Here is a 23,544-nt window from a genome sequence, read left to right on the forward strand (position 1 = left end):
AGGTTTTCATATTTATAATTTTAAATCGCAGTTTTGAATGCCTTAACGATAATCAATTTGACTGAAAATTTTCAGAAATGATCTACACATTAGGATCTAAAATCTGAACGGTTGAGATACCAAAATATGATTGAAAAGTTGGTTTAATACCTTATCCCTAGAAAAAAAAAACTAAAAAAATGGATCATTCACTAGAAGGGCAAATGTCATCCATCTTCCGTTAAAAAATAGCATGTGCAATATACACATGATCGATTTTTCAGGGATATTTTTGACAAGTCACTTTTAATTGATTACAAAAAAAAAAGAAATATATAATATATATATATATATATATATATATATATATTATATATTTCTTTTCTTTCTTGAATCAATCGATCAATGATTGTAATATTCATCACAAGTCAGAATAGGCCGTTACATACCCTTCCGCTGCCATTTAAGGGCATAGGCAGACAAGAAGATAGTGATAGTACCCACAGTGGTACATAGAAATAGACCTACTCATTATACAGTCAAATTCGTAGAGATAGCGGAATCCTCCTTTGGTATTATTCCAAAGGCGCTAGAGGTACATAGAATGCATAGAAATGCGTAGCTTCCTAATACAAGGAAATTATTGTAAATAGATAAACTAAAAACATAGGAAGGACCTAGGGCAAAAACACCCCAGCCCAAAATTAAAGCCCAAGAGAGCAGCCCCAAGAACATGGGCCCAGCTCAAGGCCCAGCAGCAAAGGGATGACCCAAGCCCGCCACACCATCCCCAACCTCCAGCCGTCGACAACGCCGCCCGATCCATTACCGCCATGACCTCCCCCACGGAACCTACAGATACCCCCAGCCACGCCGCCACCACGATCCAAACAGATTCACCATAGCCACGCCGCCCTAGTCGTCCCAGAACACCAAAGCCCTGTCGCTACACCAAACAGCCAGAAGCCGTCATAGCCACGCCGCCACAGATCCTGGAAATTCCATGCCAAGGATGGCCACCGCTACGTCCTGGAAGCTGTCGACAACCACCATACCTGCACAATCCGGCTGACCTGGACTCCATCATAACCCATTCAGCACAAAACCTCGAGCCACAAGCACCGCACTCATGAGACTGCGGGCATATATAGCTTTCAAATACCCGCCCGACAACCACCCAATACCGGCATGGCGAGCCAACGCCGATCTCGAGCGCCGCCGGACAAGAATAAAATTGCAAAACTAAGGCGCCGAGTCCGAGTTTTTTGGAGAGAGAGAAAACCCCTACTAAATATACATAGGATGTAATAAAGAAAAAAAAAATCAAAATGTATAAAGAAAACTATATTGATCTTTAATAAATGTAGAGAATTTAAAAAATCAAAATGTCTGATGAAAAACTACTTAATATATGGCATAAATCATTGAATTTCCTTTGTTTTTGCTTCTCAATCAATAAGAAGATAGAAAAGAAAAGGATGATACAGACCATGCCCAGGAAATCGAGTCTAAAAACCAAATCATCTTTCATTCATAAAGCAATCCACTTTAATCTCTCTCAAAAATTAGACTTTCTTTTTGCTCTCTCTGAGAACATCCAAGCGTTCTTGTTCTTCTGGGCAGAGAAAGAAATGCTTCCTAACTTGCTTTCTCTCCCTCTCAAAGTCTCACTAATCATTTACGTACCTCGATGGTTTGCATCATCTCTTACAAAGCAAACACAATCACAGCAAGCCTTTTACTAATATTTTGATTTTTTTGTTATTTATTAATAAAGTTTTATCTAAAATACCTAAACTAATTACAAAAAGGGACGTGAAATCAAACTAAATGAATCCGGCAAATATCTTACTACACCCTGACATATATTTTATTATACATATACTAAAGTTGGTTCATCACTGTTCACAATGAAGTGACGGTTTTACCCTTTTTTTTTTACTCAAATTACAATTCTACCATAACCTTTCATTTTTTTTGTACAATTCTGCCACATTCTTTTTCTTTTTTTAAATATTTTTTTTTAAGGGAGAACAATTCTGTTTTGTATTTGTAACAAATCATGGAAAACGTTTTTTGTTGTTGTATCCCATTTATTGTTAATCTTTTATTAACAACAAAACAAATCATATTCTAAGTAACGCCTATATTTTTTAGATTGCGAATATTAATCTATTATATATGAAGCTTGGAAAAAAACAAACCCGCAGCATCGCGCGGGCTAGTTATTTATAGTTCTATCCCATTGTGATAAAGAAAGAAAGAAAGAACTAAATAATGTTTCGACCTAGCAGAGCTCTGCTAGGGTTGGGAGAACGCCGCCCTCGGGGTTGGCCTCTCTGTACCTCTCTTCATCTTGTATGGAGTATACCTACAGCGTCTCCTCTAGGGGATCCTAAATCAAGATTGGCTTGCCTCGTATCTTCTCTGTCGCAAACTCCTTCTGCGCCATGGTGGCTGGTAGGCACAGTGACATGTGTCCTATCAGAGTTTCTGCCTTTTGATGTTGGTGGTGGCCCAAGGAGACCAAGACGGGCGAGCCTCATAGGTCGAGGAAAGTTACCAGAGGCGCAGGGTGCTCTGATTCAACCTTGGCGGAGGGGATTGAAGATTCCGTCCGGGTCGGGTCAGTCTCTATTCGAGTCTCCGATCTACGAATGGCTGCACCTCCGACATGGCTGTTTTCTGGCTATTCGACGGTTGTTCCTTGTCTGGCAGCAAAGATGCAGAGGGGTAGTCATTGATCTGCCGTTTGGGGGGTCCGATTTCCACGACGTTGACATTGGTTTTGCTAGATCGACTGGTTCACACTCTCGATACGAGCGGGTTGAAGGCATGGTGTATGTCAGAGTCCTCTCTCTACCTAGGTCATCTGGTGGTGTTGGAGTCGGGAGATTGCTGGTTCCTTGGGGCAGGTTGATCGAAGGCATGGTGGCAGGTTGGTGCGGCGGTGGCGGCAAGACCAGAGTCACTATTGCGTTGGCTACAAGGGCAAACCCTAATTGGGTTTGGGCTTGGCTCTACTTTTCTGGCTTGGGCTTGGGCCCTAATGGATTGCCTAAGGCTGCAGAGTGTGGGCTTATTCTATTCTGGATTCGAATTTGGGATCCCGGTGGATTTCTTATAAAAATTTGGGATCTAGGACGACAACCTCCAATTGTTATTTAATTTTGTTAAGTCGCAAAAATCATAATCTCTGAGGATTTTTTAATCTTGCTTCGGGGATTATTGATTTTTGTATGGAATTAAAGTGCGTGAATTGTCTAAAAGGTGGGTGTACTGGGGGTATAGTGGGTTCCTGTTCTTGTTTTAGAATAGAAGTCTCAGGATACTCTGAGAAACGATTCTTTCTGTCGACCCCTTAGGGGTGTTTCGTTTTTATACTGCTTGCTAAATCTATATAATGGGCTGACTTCCTTTCATCAAAAAAAAAAAAAACACTTCACCTATCACCAGTTGTCGCAAACCCTCACCACCACCATAATTGAAACTGTATGTACCAGAGAAAAACATTGATTCTAGAAGTTGTTGGAGGCTTTAGTTAGTTGGCTCATCCATTAGAAGATAATAGTAGTTGTGATTTTTGAGGGGATTCATGAACTCACAGATCAATATACCCACACACATGGCATGCATTTGTTAACATACACCCATCACCCATGTATTCAAAATCCTCAGGTCTCAACCAGATTAATTGGTTCTCATGGATCTAATATATGCTTACATCTAATTCATTCTTGAGGAAGAGCCACCGTACTACAATCAACTCCTCAGCAGATTACTTGTCCGTTCTTAAAACATCAGTCCTCCAAACTATAGCAAACCTCGCAGATCAAATTAAAGAGTAGAGAGGGGAATCGTAGACGGAGGGACGGACTCAACAGAGGGACGGAGGGAGGGGGGAGGGAGAAAGAGAAACAGAGAGAGAGAGACAGAGACACACAGAGAGAGAGAACAAGGTCCGTATGTACAACATTAGGACCCAAACAACTGGTATATGCAAGATGCCAAGGTTCCATAAACCGACACTCCTCCATGATTATATATGCCTATCCCCGTGAAACTTTACGTCACAAAGTAAAGCATAGAAATGTGCCTATCCCCATGAGTTGGAAAACTAGCATTAGCCAACTCTACTCTGTAAATATAGCCTAAATACAGAACATTGCAGTACATTGCCAGAATGTCATATATAGCCTAAATACATCAGACAAATATCATTATCGTGGAATTCACCTTATTGTCATTCGATTGTACATTTGTAATTGTGTGTGAACGAAGATTAGAGCAAAGAGAACCCAAGTAAGTTCTTAAGACTCCTAGGAAACCTTTGGCAGCTTCAACCTACACACAACAAATAAAGGCATTAATGAAAAGAAAGGGAATACTCTGACAAAAAGAAAAAAGCAGAAAAATATACATGTTCATTTGTGCACTCATACACTGGTCTTTTCTTACAAAAAACTCTCTTCCACAAGCTTTGCATGATAAGGACTTAATGCTGAAAATAATTCTCAATGTTGTGGCAAATGAGGTATTGTTGGTGACTTCACCTATCCCATCATCATGCAATTGGAAAAGAATCAGATTCTAGCATAATTATTTATTTTATTTTTTTCTCTTTCGCAACCTTTTTCCTCTCCTTTCATGTCCTTAGTCTATTTATCAAAGTGGGAAGAAAGGGTCATCTTTAACAGAGGACCAGAGAATTGTGACGGAGCATAGGAAGATGAGGTCGCAGAGGAAGAGAGAAATTCTACTTTGTCGATGAGGCCGAAAGACGAAGTAGCCGTCAGATCTGAAATGAACGCCTCTGTCGACGGCTTTTGCAAGCATGAGGTTGAGGGATTGGACAGGTTGGGTCTGGAAATGAATTTGGGTATTTGGGGTGAGGTAGAATAAGAGAGTCATTATACAACAGAAATCAAAATATCAATAGGTCAAACATCATGTAAAATACAAGCAATTAAATGTTTGTGATGATTAGAGTCATTATACAACAGGCGAGTAAGTACTCAAAGATAACATATGTACGTACTCAGGGAGTCTTGACAAATAGACCATTGTAAAGCAGCAAGCCCATGAAGCTCACTCTGTAAAAACAATTTTGCATGTAGAAATATAAGAATAATCAACAAAAGACATAAAGGACAGCTGGAGGTTTGAATAATGGTGTGCTTGAAGAGAAAGACCTTTAATGTAATGCAAATCAATGGCTCATCTTAATACGTACATATCTTGATTTTTAATGGCAGTACTAGCTAAATTTAGAGACAATAATAGTAGAACCAAGGATGGAGCCCTTGTCAACATTTGTATGGGTTTCAATGTCCTTGGTGTTGAGGAATACTAAAATAGCTCATTTGTCCCTGATTACTTAGATTGCAATACTATTGTGGTGCTACTGCTAAGTTTTTCTTTCTTCTTTCTTTGGTGTTATTGCTGGTATATCTAGTGAGTTCTTCTCCATGGATATCTTTTCTACTCTGTAGATTTTATTTTAATCAGTAATAATCTGCACCTTTTCAAAACCCAAAAAAAGAAGAAGAAAAAAAAAGGCAGTGTAATCTTTGACAAACTCATTAATTGGCCCAATACTAGGACTATGCAAAGTAAAACAGTCATTGTACATAAACATGAATATTGGATATTTGCAATTTCACCATTTCAAGTTTTCCCAAAATATGTTGACACCAGAATGATGCTCAACTATCACAGGACCAAGCTTGTCAGTAATGATGAAATATAGCAGACTTACTAATCAGGACTCAAACATGGTTGAATTGCTTTGAACCAAACTATATCGTTTATGACATTAAAATTGATGTTCAAGATAGATATTTGTACTATGAATACCATGGAAAATTAGAACCAAAGTAGCTACTTAGTGGACCAGTGATGAAGTGCAAACCAATACTTGACCAAGCCGTATTAGCATTAAAAATGCTAAAAAAATGCTAAATACAGCCAAAGAATCTCCCAACATCGCATAGAAGTCTTGACCAAGGATGGTGACATTCACAAAAACTAATTTCCAATATAATTAGATGCAATATAATCCCAAATATTCAACCGCAATCCTGAATCCATCTGTAGGTGCACTTTACCATTACACCACATATCCCTATTTCCACTAACATCCAATTTGCAAAAAAAAAAAAAAAAAAAAAAAAAAACAGACCACTTAGAAAATTCTCTAATTTCATCTTCCTTTTACTTAAATCAAAAACAGAATGTGAAGCAAGACCCAGTTCCATTTTCTCTATAAAATCCAACCAAGTGCGAAACCAAAATCAGAAGAAGAAGATGAAGACAGACAAGAGGAGAAGAATAGAGACAATTCACCTAAACAAGAAGTGGAGTCTTTACCCCTGGACTTCCTGAACACCACCCAATTCATGTTCTGCAGAAAAGCTGAACAAATAAAAAAATAAAAAAACCAGAGCAGCAAAAAGTTGCTCCATTAGCACTTGTATCAGCATACTCATCATATTCAGATTCAATTGCCAATAGTCGAAGATCACGTAAATCCAACGGGGTACTAGAGATTGTCCATGCCTCAATGCGAAGCAAAAGATAAAAGGTCAAAACAGACAATGTCTACACCATATTGGCCTGAAGATTGTAATACAAAGAGCACTATCATATATATACATCCTGCCATCTTTCCAAATTTAATTCTGAAAAACCAAAAGAAAAAAAAATCCCATAATGTAAATTGTGGGATTGTGAACCGAGTTAAAAGGCCTATGTAAATTGTGAACTTGCCTGATGTCAACAGTAGTGTCGTCAGACTGAGGGGGAGGTGATGGAGCAGTATAACCAGGTTGGTAAGGCTGCATCAAAAGAACTTTTTCATCATAGAGAACACAAACTGTGCAATTCATGACTGGAGAAGATTCAAATAAACCATTTAGTTCACATCGAATGGCGCAATTGCTTGTATCGTATTTCTCAAATGAACTTCCGCTCATCACACATTTTTCGAGAAGGTAATCAAGTTGCGGATGCATTAGCGAATTTTGGTACAGCTTCTACAAGCTTGTTTTGGTGGGACTCTGCTCCACCCTTTATACTTGCACATTGTAACAGAGACCAATTAGGTCTTCCGAACTTTCGTTTTCGTTAGTGTCATGTACGCTTTCCTTTTATCTGGGAGGTTTTGGCTTTGGTCCCCCTCCTTTGTATTTTGGTTTTCCTTCTCTTATTTTAAGTGGATAGGTAGGATCCTTCCTCACCTATCCAAGCCTTTTAAAAAAAAAAAAAAAAAGATTCAAATAAACCATTTGAAATCATCAAAGTTACCAGAAAATGGCCACATGCTAGAATAAGTTACATAGATGATAGTTAATTGATATGAAAAAATATATTCTCATGATACATCGAATCGCAATAAAAGAAGTGGGAAAGCATGACAATGATAGCTTCTAAATAAACGAAGCTGCTTTACTTATATGAATATAAGGAATTTCCAAAATTACTAATCCCTAACTTAGAAATGGAATCAAACAGATTTTATAAAAGATCATGAAAATGACACTTGCATATGCAAAGGAATGAAAGCATTCTAGCGAATTACCTGATGACAGATTTCACAAATGATATCTCCCTTCTCATTGCACGACCTATGGACACATTTTCTATGAGCATTCTGGAATTGTGGAAGAAACAGTTAGAGGCTTGGATAAAAGATTTATATCAAACGATTCATTTGTAATACAACAAGGCAGTGCAATTGTTCAGTAAATATAGGACAAAAAGCATAATATCCAGTGGATAGCGAAAAACAAAAGGAGAAATAAAATCAGGAAGAAAAGTACATGAGCTAAGATCCTTCAGCATAACCAAAAATAAAGAAAAAGGAAATAAACAGCACATTTCAAATAGTACCTCAAGCCCACAAAACTGATTCCAGAATAAAAGATGACACTAACTACCAGGGAGAAAAGAATATGTGAACTAACAACAACCAAACTAAAATGCTCAAGAACAACCTACTTCAAGAATTTATCTCTTGAAAGTCTGAGTTACTTGTAAAGGAATTCCAAATTTAAAGTCAAAGGAATCAAAAGAACGTGAAGCAAGACCCAGTTCCATTTTCTCTGTAAAAGTTCAACCAAGTGCGAAACCAAAATAAGAAGAAGAAGAAGATGAAGACAGACCAGAGAAGAGGAAGAAAGACAATTCACTTGAACAACAAGTGGAGTCTTTACCCCTGGACCTCCCTAACACCACCCAATTCACGTTCTGCAGAAAAGCTAAACAAATCAATATTTTATAACTAGAACAAGCAATGACATCAACATCTCAAAATCTCAAACCCAATCATACCCAACAAACCCAAATTGAAAATTTCCAAACCCTAATCAAACAAAGGCCCTATTAAAGAGGGATATAGTACCTGTAGACTAATCAATTATCTAGCTCAACCGGAGTTGATGCGGTCTTAAGTTTCGGCGACGGAGAGAGTAAACCACCGGACCAGGTAGCGACTTCGAGCTGGGGCGGCGGAGAGAGAGTGAGAGTGAGAGGCGGAGAGAGAGTGAGGCAAGAGCGAGAATGTATCGATTTCACTCTCGATCCTGTGAGAGCGAAAGGGAGGGAAGTTTTTGGTTTTGATACGACCAAGGGAGGGAATTGAGCTAGATAGGGATTTCAGGATTTGTGTTTTGGCTACAAAAATAAATGTAAAATAATTTTTTTTTGTTTTTTCTGATTTCTCAGACAACACATGTCCTAGTAACTGTTGTCTTAAAGTTGTCAATTTCACCAAATTTCAATTGATTACAATGTGTTAGGCTGAGTTTGAGAACAGACGATAAATATAACTAATATGTCGTCTGACTAACTCAGACGACACCAAAATGTCGTATGTCGTCTGTTACATTTCGTGTGATTCACTTTTTCTTATAGTGCATGTATATTCTGCAGGAACAGCAGGATCATGTTGACATGCTGCAAAACTTTCTCGTGATACTGTAGTAGCATAGATACTCATTCTATCTGGCAGGAGACCCTCAAATAGACTCCCTCCAAATGCAGCTTCAAGGTAGAATACCAAATATTGGTAAAAGAGAGATAAAAAACTTAGTACTACATATCAATTACTATATATATATACTGTAGTGGAAATTCTTACCATCCCTTTGTACCCTTTAGCATGATGCTTCTTCTTCAGCACGTACATCTCTGAGATCTTTGGCACAAATAGAATGACTATCAAGCATCCCTAGCCTGCATATATAATACAACTAGACTTAGTTAATCCTTCATTATAGTGCTTGCTTATTCAAACATCTTTGTTTAAAAATAATTTTCTTTATCTTAAAGTTACTAACCGAGTAATCCTGGATCACCGTGGCCAGAATAATATATGAAGATGTGTTCATTTGGGACCACTGTCGAGAACTTTGCCACTTTCTCCAATGAGGGCACTTTTGTTTCTGAGAATAACAGCGAAAAGATTGACTGTATTAACATCACCTAATGCATAATCCTGCATGAAAAGAAAAGAAAAAATTAATTCTAGTAAAAAATAGTATTGAACTAATCAAACTGATCTCTCCAATGAGTGAAATTAAACCTTTGGGAACCCATTGTAAACATCAATACCATTTCGATTGTTGATGATAATGACACCAGGCCTGGAATTTTCTCTGTCTGATGCAATATTGTCGTACATGAAGACGATGATGTTCTCATCTTTCAGTCCTCCTTTCTTCAGTATCAGATTGAGAGAATGAGAACTATTATATAGGGTCTTATGTTTATGTTGATAGTTTTTCTAATTGTGTATTGTGTATCTCTTAACTTTTCTTTACTGAAGACAATATTGTTTTGCTGAAGATTTTACTTAATTACATGTATTTGTTTTTCGTTTTTTCTGTTTTTTTTCTTACTGGTTACAAACTCATAGATAAGGATATATCTTATATCTCAATTCCCAGGCATTACTCCCAGGTGTTCTTCATCACATTAAGGTGAACAACTCATATATGATGTCCATATATTATCATGAATATACTTAATTAAAACCTTCTAATGGACTCTGAACAGCTCCTCACTAGAATGGACTGTGATCAAGGCAGAAAATTGGACATCTGTTTATAAGTACTGGTCAGACTTGCAGATCGACAATATATATCACATTTGTGAAAGATTCGATCTTTATTAACTTATAATTTTTATTTTCATAAAAAAGCTAATGTAACATCACATATTCACATACATGCATGTTACATATGTCGTAAAAGATAAACAACCCAAAGCAAGTAACCGGCATACATATTTAGTACATCCATTTTCAGATTAGACATGTTTCTTAGAACAAGCTTGATCAGACACTGCAACCAGTTTCTCTAGGCTGACCCCGGCATTGCACATGTTGGCAAAAGCTCGAGTGTATTTCATTCCATATTTCGATAGCTTTCCACAGCGACTCTCATAAGTCCTTATCTGCATAGGAAAGAACTCCAATTCAACAACTGAGAGATGCAATCAATAAAGTGTGTAAAAAAAAATTTCTGATAGCTAGGAGAGTTAACTTACAAACATCTTGAAGCACTCCCAGTCATCCACTAGAGGTTGTCCCGAAGGCCTGACATTCATCAATACTTTTGAGCTCCTCTCGGTCCCAAACAGAAGCTCCCCTATTTTGGTTATGCTGTAGTCCACATGTTTCCTTCGAGCAATTTCGTTACGTAGCTGCTTTTGAGCTTCGATCTTCTCATGAGAGCCAGTTGGAGCTCTGTTTACCTGAAGAATAAACAGAGGAAATGTAAAACATTTTGAAATTTTTAAGTACTGCCAAAAACCAACTAGTTTATATTGTAAAATAAAAAATAAAAAAAACCAGAATTGAAGTATGGAAACCTTTTGCAGAAAATATAGGAGGGCTACATCCCGCTGGCTAACAGTCCTTGAGATTGATTCCGAAGGCGAGGCTGTGAAGGGAGCATAGCTATGAGTTTTAGGAGTTGCCCCCATGTAAGTGTAGAGGAACTCCTTTATGTGACTCATATCTCCATACTGCATAACATGAGATTCATTTGTTCTGCTTCGGACCTGTAATTTAGTCAACAAGCATGATCATATTATTCTCATTTTCAAGGACAATATGCATACAAAATTACAAATTATAAACAAATTAAGTTCCCTAAAGATCTGATAGTGTGAAAAAATTTCATTGCTTTTACCCTTTTATATTGAACCCCAAAAGTCTCTTTCCGCAGATCATTTGCATCGCTGATACCAATGTGATTGCACCAAAAATCACAGTTAGCTTTTGATTCAAACTATATTAGAAAGTCACTAGTTAGACAGCATCATATAAACAAAACTCTACTATATATATCTTACCAATCCTCCAACCAGGAAATACTATACAAGTCTCCCAAACAAGTACCGAACTCTTTAGGAACACCTGGATCACCATCACAGTATGTTGCATAACTACTCTCCTCTGCATTTGATGCTGTAGTAGCATAAATGTTCATATTCTTTGGAAGCAAACCCTCAAACATACTCCCAGACTCACAAGCTTCAAGGTAAAACACCTTTTTTTTTTTTTTTTTTTGTCAAAGCGTAAAAGAGTTCATAAGTTCATAATTCACCAAAAATAATAATTCAAATCTATCTATATGGAGGCTAGATTGTATATCAATTACTACTGAAGTGAAAACTCTCACCATGCTTTTGTAACCTTTAGCAGCGTGCTTCTTTTTCAGCACATGTATCAGATCTTTAGCATAAACAAAGTCACTTTCACTAGGCATCCCTGAAACAACATTTCATTCATATGTGTGACCATGCAATATTAATTTGTTAGAATTATTTATCTGTTCATCAATTAAATATTTTATTTAAATTTAACATATTGGTCGTTTTTATTTCTTTTTGGTCTGAGAAATTAACAAAAATTACTAACCAAGAAGTCCTGTAGCACCATGATCAGTGTAATATATGAAAATATGGTCATTTGGACCAGTCTCCAGAACCTTGCCACTTCCTCCTTTGAGTGCAGTTTTGTCTCCGAGAATAGCAGCGTAGAAATTGTGTGAGTTAACATCATCTCCTGTGTAATCCTGCATCAAGCTAGTTAGGGTTAAAACATGCATATTTTAATTAATAACAAATTATTATTATCCATATAACAAAAATTCATACCTTGGGAACTCCGTGGTAGACATCCTTGCCGTTTGGCTTGTTGATAATGACACCAGGTCTAGGGTTTTCTGTGTTGTTGGCGATATCATCATACATGAAGACAATAATGTTTTCATCTTTGAGTCCACCTTTCTTAAGTATCTGGTATGCATGGCATACATCAGCCTGCATATATATATGTAGCGCATTACTTAGACTTCTTATTACTCTTCACATAAGAAGACCATATCTGAATATATCAAACAAAAGTTTAACTATTACTTGATGCTAGCTAGATTTGGATAAATTTAATTAAATGACCTGGTGTCGATAGTTATCGTAACCATTTGAACCAGCAATTAGAAGTGCCCATCTTTTTCCCTTGGACTTATGATGAGTGGTACTCGTAGAACCATTTTCAACAAGAGTGCTCCCAATAGTACTCACACTCAAAACAGACAGAAAAAGAAGTACTACTAAACCTTGAATACTCATTCTGCAGATTAAGATGACCTGTAGAAACACAATCAAGCAGGCTTGATTAGAAGTCCAAAACTTAACGAGGTTTAGGTGCTATATTGACTAATAGATGCTTGAAATGAGGTTAACACCCTCTAAAGAGCTCAACCTATAAATTAATTGATCAAGCTTCCAGCTTACCAAGAATTTAAACTTCTCAGTGTCTTGGGAAAGAAATTGCTCAAAGGCTTCACGTACTCAAGCTCTCAGATTTAAGTGTGCTCTTGTAACAAGTAGTGCATGCTCAATTTATAGAGGTGTAGTGGCTAAAATGAGCGGTTCAGATCAAACTTCCAAAATTAATGAGGCACTATACAGATTATACGCTATTGCCTCATTCTTTATTTAATTATTTTAAGAAAAAATCACATATATGCAACATTCAAGCTTAATTAGTAAACTAAATTGACCCAACTGCCAACTTTTTGATGAGATACGTAGTGATGTATCTATCTGCAACAATGTTGGAAAGTTACATAATTTGGTGAAACATTTGGATATCCAAAAACTTTGTCAGAGATCCAGTAAGTGAGAGTGAATAAGAAAGTTAAAATACAAATTCTTCTTAATAATATACTGACCACTTTAGCCTTCCTAATTTAACTTCTAACTTTTCAATAGTTAAGGTATTTCTTAGCTAGGGTTCTTAAAAATTTAACTGAAGGACTCTGATATGGATTCAAAATGATATTCATGGAACCTCTCATTCTGAATGGAAATTTGGTAGTGGGCGTAGAGATAAATCTCCCAATTAAAATGGGATGCAAAACTGATTTAATAATTAAAAAAATCATCTTATACTTCTATACCATTTCTATCATTATCATGTTCTTTCCTATTGAATTTAGATTGTTTTCCAAAAATTAGTCTGATTATTCATTATCGCACCCCAATATTCTTCATCATGCATAATCGATCAAGCTTGGTATTTGACGTGGTCCACTACCATATGGTGGCTTATTCTTAATTATCATTTAAAAGGAATAATCACTTTTGTTCTCACGCTTAAGATCGATCCACAATTAATTAATTTTTCCCATTAATGGAAACTATTGGTTTTGGAGTTTACGTATTAATAGCTAGCGGTAGCATATTTGAAGAAGAATAAGTAGTACAAGAAACGAAATTACTTATAAAGCATGTATTGGATGTGAATGGGATTGAGCTAACCTTGGCTTGTTCTCAATTAGCACCACGGGCGTACACAACCTATATATGTATACTTATTACAAGTTTTAATTTAATGTCATTGTCTAGTCATGATCAAATAGATAATGACTCTATAATTAATTGGTCTGGTGATGGCATGGGCTTCTTTCATCATTTTCCATTCTTAGAGAAAACTTGTAGCAGGGACAACATTAATTTCAGTTAATAAAGCTAGCTAGCCACCTAGTACTTGTTGATTCCTAGTTAAATTTGATCACAATTTCATTGAAGTTGATGATTAGCTCTAACCAAATGTACTAATCAATTTAAGTAGCTATGACATGGACTATATTGTCTACGACTGTATTGCGTTCATATGATATAGATTATCATAAAATTTAATTAGGGTTTCGATCAGTATTGTATTTGCATCAAATGACGATACGCAAGGTAAGACAAGATCGATCTTAATAAAGTAATTCACCCCGCATATAGAAAAGAACGTTGTCTTCTACGCTTCATTTCTGATATACTGTGTTAGAAAATAATAGGATGAATCAAACGTTCTAATGAAACAAACTATTAGGTCAGGACTCTTTCTTAATGATCCATAACTATTTGAAATGTCAGATTCCAAATATAATCGATTACAAGAAAGATGTCAGCTATCTTATCAGACTAGCATTACTATCTAATTAAATGAGCGATAGACATGATGCCACACCTTTTCAATTAACGTCCCTTTCAAATCGATCGAGTCCCTGAAATTATGCAAACTAATCATGTGTCATTTTTCTAATAGCAACAAGAAACTAATCAGTATGAGAATCTACTATTTGAGTTACTCCATATGCTTTAGTAGAAAAGCTTGTCATACTTGCATAAAATTTCTAGCTCCTCCCTATTGAGATATCATTGAACAAATTCTACTAGTGTTACAACTAGTAGTCGAATGTGAAGTTATCAGGCAGTGACTTCTGTTCCCTTTACCAGGTGAAATTCATGTGTGACATGCATGATTGTGTGACATTGCAGTAGTACGATCTATTGAACGTCCTGACACAATTTCCTTCATCTTTTTGGAGAACTCCTGTGCCAGTTTCACCTAGCTTGCTTTTACCATGCTCGATTGTCTTCACGAGATGATGAGGCCTTTAGCATATGTAAACATAAGTAAAACTTATTCACTTGCGTGCATTAATTTCATATAATATGTCCATTAGACCATCAGGGGATCAATAGTAAGATCAGAGTACTTGAAATTTTTATTAGTTGAAATTGCTTACCAAGTTTCCTATGATAGCCATAGTCGGTGTGATGTATGAAAAAATGGTCATTTGAACCATTTATATCCACAACCTTGCTAGTTCCTCCCATGAGAGCAGTTTTATTTTCAACACTAATGCATGAAACTCTCCTGGATTAACATCCTCTCCTGTATAATCCTTTTTACGCGACTAATAATTATTAAAAATATTTATATAAACCAAACAGACTATAGTAGTTATTAAGGGTTCGAAATTATTCAAAACAAGATCCAAAAACTTTACCTTGTGAATATATATCACTGCCGTTAATTGGCTTTTGGTTAGATCTAGCTAGGATTGTTCGTATGGAACAAAACAAAAGCCAAAAGCTAGGAATATTATTAATGGTTAATTGTCATATGAAACCCCCTCTCTCTTAATTCACCTTGATTTTGAGAATATGAATCCCACATGAGAAAATGGGGACATTGTCTATGGGTTTTATAAGAATTTGGGTCAGCTCCATCCATTACAAATTAGTTTAGTTATGAACCTCAAATTACTTTATCACTTAGGAAGTTTCAAACATTATAAATGGATATTTCATGCAAGTCTCGATGTCATATATCGAGATTTTTTGCTGGCAATCTTTCTTGAATTTGGTTAAATTTATCGTCATTTTGTCATCATCGAGTCAGATGCCCGACCAAGTGGTAATGTAAAGTTGATACGTCGAATGATTGGTGAGGAGGAAAGTGCATGTAACATAATACGTACCTTCTCATGAAATTAGAAGGTTAATTACCATGTAAAATGGCATCCAACAGATAAATTGTAATTCACTATATAAAATGGACATTTTAGGGTATGCAAAACACAATTAGACCGCATTGTTATACTGAGAAAGTCCAAGAATAGAGCTTAATAATCTCAATTTTTTTTTCTTGGTAAAAGCCAACACTAGTGCACATGTAATTATGTAAACATTGGTGCTTTCACATACGACAGTAACGATCGAATCATATGGGAAGCTAGGCTTTAATATCCCATGTGATATCAATTTATTCATTAATCACTTTATGGTATAGCAAGGGAATTCAGAGAGAGGGGATTTCATATGACAGGTTTGAACACATGCAGCAGCCACTTGTTCCGGCGTAACTCCAGTATTGCACATGTTGGCAATAGCTCTCGTGTGTTTCCTACTTTCCTTCCATAACTTGATAAAAATCCACAATGTTTCTCATAAGTTTTCACCTGCATGTAAGATTTAAAAATAATTAGCCAGCAGTAATGTGATAATTAAAATCACTGAATTATGTTTTCAATTAGGGTTTTTCTAGCATCAATGAATGGATGAGTTGAATTTTTAATTGGTGTGAGACTCATTATAAACCTCACATCAATCAACAGTTGTCAATCAGTTAAAACACTACTAAATATACACGTACATGCTTGACTAAGGCTACATTTCTTTTGCGAGTAATATATAACTATGGTGCTTAGGTCTTACTTAAGCATCTTAAAGCAGTCCCAATCATCTACTAGAGGTTCCCCCGGAGTCCTAACATTCTTCATCACTTCTGAACTCTTGTCATACCCAAACAAAAGCTTCCCTATCTGCTTTACGTTATAATCCACCTTTTTCCTCCGAAAATTTTTATCAATGAGCTGTTTGTCAGCTTCAAGCTTCACATCGGAGCCATCAGGGGCATTGTCGAACTGATAAATAAAAAATTAACAGCATCCAAATTTGAGAATATTCATATTCTGGAAAATTTAATTAATCAAATATTCAAATTGATAGCTTGAGTGCAGCTTATAACCTACCTTGTACCGAAGATGGAGGAGGTCTGCATTGCGTTGGCTGACAACCCTTGGCCTTGAGGTCGATGGTGATGCCGTGTACTTGAAGTAAGTGTAGTTATCATTTTCAGGATTTGTACCCATGTAAGTGAAGATGAAATCCTCGCTCTGTCTCTTATTCCCAAATTGCATGACATGGCTTGAATCTAAGTAGCCATTTGCTGTTCTCCTTCGGACCTGTAAAAGCACTAAACGATCACGACAATGTATATGTTTGTGTGCCTGAAAATTAGTCACTTAGAATTAAAGGGTACTTAAATACCACTTCATATTCTTCGCCAAAGTTTCTTTGCTCAAGTCGTGCTTGTCACTGTTCACATGAATAAAAAGAGAAAAAACAAAAAAAGATGTTAAAATTATGGATATAAGTATTGAACACAGTCTAATATGTACATCGACTTCAAACGTAGATCCATTAGGGCCGATGCTAAATTTGGTTTTTGTGCAGTTCAAACTTATTGCTATAGTCTGCAAGCAACGTATATAACATGCATATAAAACTATTTGCATGCGACAAGATAGCAACAATATTATCCTCAAGTATGAGACCTGTTATAAGGACTACTAGAAGATAAATATATATTAATGATGAATTAACGTATATGACAACAAGTACTGTTGCATATATACCAATCCTCAAGCCAAGAAATACTATACAAGTCTCCCAAGCAAACGTCATATCCTGGAGGAGGACTAGGGAAGTCTCCAGGACAATAGAATCCCCAACTGCTCTCTTTTGAATTTGCTGCTGTAGTTGCATATATGCTTATATTGTTGGGAAGGAGGCCCTCAAACAGGCTCCCAGACTCGCAAGCTTCCATGTAAAACACCTAAAGATTTTGCAATTTGCATAAATATTAATGGATTTTTTAACTAGCTTTTTACGTAACCAATTAAAACTGAAAAAATTAAACATATGAGAAATTTATTAAGGCTGCTAAGCCTAATTACCATGCTTTTGTAACCTTTTGCATCGTGCTTCTTCTTCAGCACATCTTTGAGATCTTTAGACTTTAGCATATACGTAATCACCTTCAATTGGCATGCCTAAAATACAAAGTATAGTCTCCGGATATTAATTAAATTTCATTACTAGCTTATGGCTTATGCGCGTTAATTTATCCCCATTAAAGTTATTTGGGATGACTAAATATAATGAAGATTATGACAAGTTACTTACCAACGGACAATTTTTAGGTTCACCTCTAGGGTGAACGAGCATATTCACCCCCGTTGTCGATTAACATATTTTTACTTAATAAATTTATAATCCAACGGTCAATATCCTAAGTTATCCTTTAAAGATCATCTTTGTAAAAAATTAATCAAATCAGAAATCGTTTAATTATCTAATTGAATCAAACAAATGGATAACTCTAACAACACTTACTACTATTATGATGAACCGTCCATGTATTTCATAGAAATGAATAACTAAAAGGTCTTCAATTTGATTGATTTTTTACAGAGCTAATCTTTGTATTACATTATACAACACGAACGGTTGTATTAGAAAATTATAAAGTTATTATGCGTTAATCACAAGAGATGGTGAATATGCTCATTACCCCAGGGTTGCCATGGTCAGCGTAATAAATGAAAACGTGGTCGTTTGGACCGCTATTTAGAACCTTGCCGCTACCACCAGTGAGGGCACTTATGTTGCCAAGAAGAACAGCATAGAAGTTGCGAGTGTTAATATCCTTTCCTGTATAGTCCTGCAAGGAAAAAAAAAAGAGATTAAAAATAGTTAAATAAATGACAGTGGTAATTGATAAAATGATAGCTAGCTAGGTGGTAATAATGAAATGGATAATATAAATTATTGACCTTGGGAACTCCTTGATAAACATCATGTCCATCTGGCTTGTTGATAATGACACCAGGTCTAGGATTTTTTGGGTTGAATGCAATATCGTCATATATGAACACAATGATATTCTCATCTTTGAGTCCACCTTTCTGCAGTATCTGGTATGCATGGCATACATCAGCCTACGTACATAGGTAGCACAACAAACTGTGTTAACTTCAATTACTTCCTAACAAAGATCGAGTATATGTATGTGCTAATCAAGGGAATTATGTGAAAAATTGAAAATAATACTTTGGTACTAAAGAGATATATGATCTGGCAAAATCTAACCTGATGCCTATAGTTATCATATCCTCTTGAGTCTTGACCCAGCAATCAGAACTGCCCATATTCTTGTTCAGTTGCTGATATCTTCCACTTTTGATGATGATGATGGTGAAATGGATGTCAAACTCAGTAATGCAAGGAATAGTAAAACATAGCGAGGCCTTGTGATTAGGGTCATAGTGACCTGCAAAAAAAGGACCAAGAAAATTATGCACTATTACATATATCAACGACAGGGAGAATATATGTTGCAGAATAAAGTTTGTTTCTTTTTTCATCAAAGAGATTTTTGAAAATCAAGACTTGGAACAGACCAATTCAACTACATAACAAAAGAACATGATCTCAGAGAACTTGCAGGAAGACCACTTCTAGACTTCTAGTAGCTAAATACTGCTCTCAAGATTTTCAGTACTTAAGGTCTATATGTAGTTCTGATTTAAATTAAGGAAGTAGCTAGCCGACTATTTATAAAGTTTCATGCATGGTTGCAAAATCAAGCCTTCGATATGAACTAGAAGAAGGACAAAGTGATCGATCATGGACACGCAATCCTCCTTTTGGTAAATCCTCCTGACAAAATTTGAAGTATGACTGTATGAGTAATTAATTATGAGTCAGTTTCAATTTCCCGATTCCAAGAAAAGCAATCTACGTTTTATTCTCAACTCAGTCAAATGGTTTTCCAAACGAGTCCAAACTCCAAGAGAACAAATTTGAGTCAGGATATCTAATATGGCAAAGTGTACAACGTTGGAAGAAAGGATTGAACATGTACAGATCGAGATCATCTTTGCATTACTAATTTCTAGGTTGGGAGCACGCGGATGATGTTAATCCGTTAACATCATGTCGTTTGTTTTAACAATGTTATGTACGTTATCAGACTTAGAGGTATAAATGAAAATATACGTAAACAATATATTGTTAATAAGAGTTAAGTAATTGAAGTACATTTATCCTCAAAAACCTTAAATACTTGCATGTGGTGTATCTTATTATTATTATTCATGTAAACGCCACAATCAGAGCATTCAATCTAATATTGATCGATTGGTAATATATAGAGAGCTAAGCTCATATTTTTGTATTTTGGCGATGAGGAACCATGCTAATTAACAAGCACGGGTTGCAAGGGATATTCTTAATTTACTATAATGTACGTATTGTTCAACTCAGTTACAACCTACAAGCCTCATATATAGAAGCTCATACATGTCTATACTATTATCTAAGAGAACATTTACCAAACCTTCCGGAGTTCCGGTCATGTCCTTTTCACCTATATACATTTTAATAATTGAAGAATTTTATAGTAATTAACAAGAAAATAATTAAGTCACGTGAGACCAAAATTGTAACTCCTTGTCAACTAACCATCAGTTGCAGTCAGCTAGCTTTAAGTAACGGATGAAGTCGAACTTCTGGTCATCACTTTGAATCAATATTCCCAACTTATTATCTAGTCAAAATATGCTTTAATGATCCATTTTACAACCTCACGAGAAATCAGTGGGGGTCCTCCACTTTTTTTTTTTTTTTCGTATTAACTATATACATATATATGTCTTCATATTTAGACGCAAATCCTTATGTATGACTAGGTAGACGTCCTATATATGATTGTACAAGTTGCTAAAATGACTGTTACTTGTAAGCTAGCTAATAGCAAGGTGATAAGACAAGCAATATACTGGTGATAAGACAAGCAATACTGTTGAGTAATATTTTAGGCAGCCAAACCTTTACTATTTACTTTGCCAAAAAAAAAAAAAAAAAACCTTTACTATTTAAAGTCGTATTCTTAGGTATGTGTATTAGGTGACCAAGACACATAACTCGACCAAAGAAAGAAGATACATAAGCCCATCAGCTTAATTTTACGTATATCGATCAAGATGATTTCCCGTGTCTTCTTCGTGTTTTCTCTCATTCTCTCCGGTTCCTATGCTGCTATGCAAGACTTTTGTGTTGCAGACTATGCAGCTCCTCAAAGCCCTGCAGGGTACGCTTGCAAAGATCCCGCAAAGGTTACGGTAGATGACTTTGTGTTCTCTGGCCTAAGAGTTGCTGGTAACATCTCAAGTATCAACAAAATCGGGCTATCGGCTGCATTTGCTGTTAACTTTCCTGGTCTCAATGGCCTAGGCGTTGCACTGGTTCGTGCAGACTTTGCTGTTGGTGGAGTTGTCCCGATTCACTCACACCGTGACGCTACAGAACTTGTAATCCTTGTGGAAGGAACAGTAGTTGCCGGTTTCGTTGCCTCGAATAATAAGCCTTATGTAAAGACTCTGAACAAGGGTGACACTATGGTTTTTCCTCAAGGTTTGTTTCACTTCCTAGTGAATGTGGGTGATGCTCCAGCACTTGCATATGCCAGCTTCAGTAGTGCAAACCCAGGTGTGCAGACTCTGGAAACTGCTCTGTTTCAAAACAATTTTCCTACTGAAATCATAGCCAAGTCTACTTTACTTGACACCGTTCAGATTCAGAAACTCAAGCGTCTTCTTGGGGGTACTAACTAGTGTATCTTGATGTGTGTGTGTGTGTGTGTGTGTGTGTGACCCGCCCTCGAGGGCTTATTTCATGTTTTACTTTCTGCTTGATTCTGTACTTGTATTTTGTTCGTACGTACGTACTGCTTCTTGTGGGCATGGACTTATTGAGTGCAAATGATTTGGTTTCTAAAAGAATTAAGAAAAAAGAGAGAGAAAATTAGGTGACCAGAACAAAAGGTTGCTTAATGAGGTCATGAAACCCACATGAGGGGAGACTTGCAAAACATAAACTTATTGAGGGTCTGTTATCAGTGGAGTTGCGCGGCAAGAAAGAAGTCACGAATGTGTGAAAAGGAATTTCTTACATCCAAAATGATATATGGATACTTCATCACTAATAACATTGATATTCTTTTAAATAAACTACGTACATGCAGGCTTGTTGGCTTAATTAACCAGCTAATGGACTAAATGGTTATGATTAATTAAGACAATATCCGATGATATTTAGAGTCAACGACGCATAGACTGTTGCACATATATAATAGTTAAGGTAATTTGTTGATCGAGAGACGACAGAGACATCATTGAAGCTAAGCATATAGTTAAGATGACAATTCGTTAAGTGATTAGTTGAGCAACTTTTTAAACAGCGATAAGTGTGGCCCGTAGCCTATCATGTACCGATATTGTCCCAACTTAACCACCCGTTAGGTGTTTGGTTTAAACACAAAATGTCTCGGTACAATTGGGAGTCACCCATTTATAGGTTATATTTTCTTTTGTCACTTTTCTAATGTGAGATCCCCCTCACCTGCAACGTAGCTCGCGGTCTACACGTGCAATCAATTAAGTCCACTTCTCACATTGGAAATTGGGGCATAAGTCCTGCATTGGAGACTTGGTGAATCAATTAACAAATCAAATTCTCACATTGAAAATTGGGACACAAGCCTCACATCGAAGACTTGGTCAATTAAGTAACAATCATATTGAGATTTTCTGATGGCAATTTTAGGAACCCAAATCGGATCCATGAAAATTGGAGACATGGTTTGATAACCACTTAAGAATCTGGTGCAGCTGCTAAAATAGATAAATGCTCTCCAAAATAACTAATGAGCTAAAATAGAGAGTCGACTAAAAATGCTTTTAGATGAAATGTTCACAACACACAATCTTGAAATATTTTTTACTTTTCTTTTCTTTCAAGCAGACTTCATGATCAACTCAAGAAGGGTATGATGAAGACCACTATCAAGAAGGATACCTATTCACCTACTTATAGCCCCTGGACCCAAATTAATAATAAAACTTGTAGACAATGGTAGCTCTTATCTATGACATTTTCTGTAAAAATAGAAGATTTGACTAAATCAGTTAATCCAAATCTTAAAGGGACCCTCTAAATTTGGTTATAATTGCAATTGGTAATTACGAAAATTGACACTATTTACTTGGTATAAATTGTCAATTTGCACTATCTCCATCAAATCAAACATTTCAGAAGAAGAAAAAAGAGCTAAACCATAAACCCTAGACACCCACATGAATCAAAATATTGCTCTCACAACTCAAAATACAAAAGTCAGCTAGATTCAAAAGAGAGATAGTGCAAAAATCATCTCATTATTTCCTACAGAAATAAGCTTAAACAACTTAAGTTGGGGAACGAGGGTACTCAAATCCTATTACACAAGCTCAACTAAGGACATTCCATGCTTTCGTTTGACAGGTTAATGAGCTAGCAGTCCTATTGCACAGACTTATACTAAAGAGGAAAATCGTTCCATGCTTTCGTTTGCTAGCAATGGGAGACCTGATGTAATAACCTCGTTGGAGGAATAATACGAACCTCGTTGGAGGAATAATACGAACATTTCACCTCTTCCTTTAGCTTTTCACTCTCCCTTTTGGCTGTCTCGGTCTCTCTCTTTCGTCCCAAGCATAATTGCTTCTCTTTTCTTTTTCTCTGTCACGAGCTCTCTCACTCTCT

General features: G+C 36.3%; 3 protein-coding genes and 2 pseudogenes across 3 annotated transcripts; 1 reads left to right on the forward strand and 4 right to left on the reverse strand.

Annotated features, from left to right (window-relative positions):
* Positions 1-6,344: 6,344 nt before the first annotated feature.
* On the reverse strand, positions 6,345-8,076 carry LOC133731151 (uncharacterized). Its single transcript, XM_062158597.1, has 4 exons — positions 8,011-8,076; positions 7,559-7,630; positions 6,748-6,815; positions 6,345-6,393 (listed from the first exon to the last, which is right to left on the reverse strand). Exons 1-4 carry the CDS (start codon positions 8,074-8,076, stop codon positions 6,345-6,347), a joined length of 255 nt encoding a protein of 84 aa, XP_062014581.1.
* A 784-nt stretch (positions 8,077-8,860) lies between these two features.
* Positions 8,861-10,280, reverse strand: LOC133731158 (vacuolar-processing enzyme alpha-isozyme-like; annotated as a pseudogene).
* Positions 10,214-12,850, reverse strand: LOC133742349 (vacuolar-processing enzyme-like). Its single transcript, XM_062170016.1, has 10 exons — positions 12,784-12,850; positions 12,445-12,636; positions 12,145-12,309; positions 11,906-12,062; positions 11,667-11,755; positions 11,338-11,534; positions 11,175-11,223; positions 10,852-11,043; positions 10,528-10,734; positions 10,214-10,434 (listed from the first exon to the last, which is right to left on the reverse strand). The coding sequence occupies exons 2-10, from the start codon at positions 12,616-12,618 to the stop codon at positions 10,288-10,290; spliced, it is 1,377 nt and encodes a 458-aa protein (XP_062026000.1). The 5' UTR covers positions 12,619-12,636; positions 12,784-12,850; the 3' UTR covers positions 10,214-10,287.
* Positions 12,851-16,110: 3,260 nt separating this feature from the next.
* On the reverse strand, positions 16,111-19,302 carry LOC133731166 (vacuolar-processing enzyme-like; annotated as a pseudogene).
* Positions 19,303-20,880: 1,578 nt separating this feature from the next.
* LOC133742358 (auxin-binding protein ABP19a-like) lies at positions 20,881-21,864 on the forward strand. Its single transcript, XM_062170026.1, has one exon. It carries the CDS (start codon positions 20,946-20,948, stop codon positions 21,573-21,575), a length of 630 nt encoding a protein of 209 aa, XP_062026010.1. The 5' UTR covers positions 20,881-20,945; the 3' UTR covers positions 21,576-21,864.
* Positions 21,865-23,544: the final 1,680 nt, after the last annotated feature.

Source organism: Rosa rugosa, chromosome 1, assembly GCF_958449725.1.
Source record: "Rosa rugosa chromosome 1, drRosRugo1.1, whole genome shotgun sequence".
Taxonomy (NCBI): Eukaryota; Viridiplantae; Streptophyta; class Magnoliopsida; order Rosales; family Rosaceae; genus Rosa; species Rosa rugosa.

Bases quoted from the DNA above. Each gene is read 5' to 3' on its own strand.
- LOC133731151 (XM_062158597.1), bottom strand. From the start codon at position 8,076: ATGGAACTGGGTCTTGCTTCACGTTCTTTTGATTCCTTTGACTTTAAA. The intron at 7,631-8,010 runs GTAACTCAGACT...CCACAATTCCAG, and splicing joins AATTTGGAATTCCTTTACAA to AATGCTCATAGAAAATGTGT. The intron at 6,394-6,747 runs GCAAGTTCACAA...TTATTTGTTCAG, and splicing joins GACACTACTGTTGACATCAG to CTTTTCTGCAGAACATGAAT.
- LOC133742349 (XM_062170016.1), bottom strand. From the start codon at position 12,618: ATGAGTATTCAAGGTTTAGTAGTACTTCTTTTTCTGTCTGTTTTGAGT. The intron at 11,756-11,905 runs GTTAGTAATTTT...ATGTTGTTTCAG, and splicing joins TGGTGCTACAGGACTTCTTG to GGATGCCTAGTGAAAGTGAC. The intron at 11,535-11,666 runs GTGAGAGTTTTC...AAAAAAAAAAAG, and splicing joins CTAAAGGTTACAAAAGCATG to GTGTTTTACCTTGAAGCTTG.
- LOC133742358 (XM_062170026.1), top strand. From the start codon at position 20,946: ATGATTTCCCGTGTCTTCTTCGTGTTTTCTCTCATTCTCTCCGGTTCC.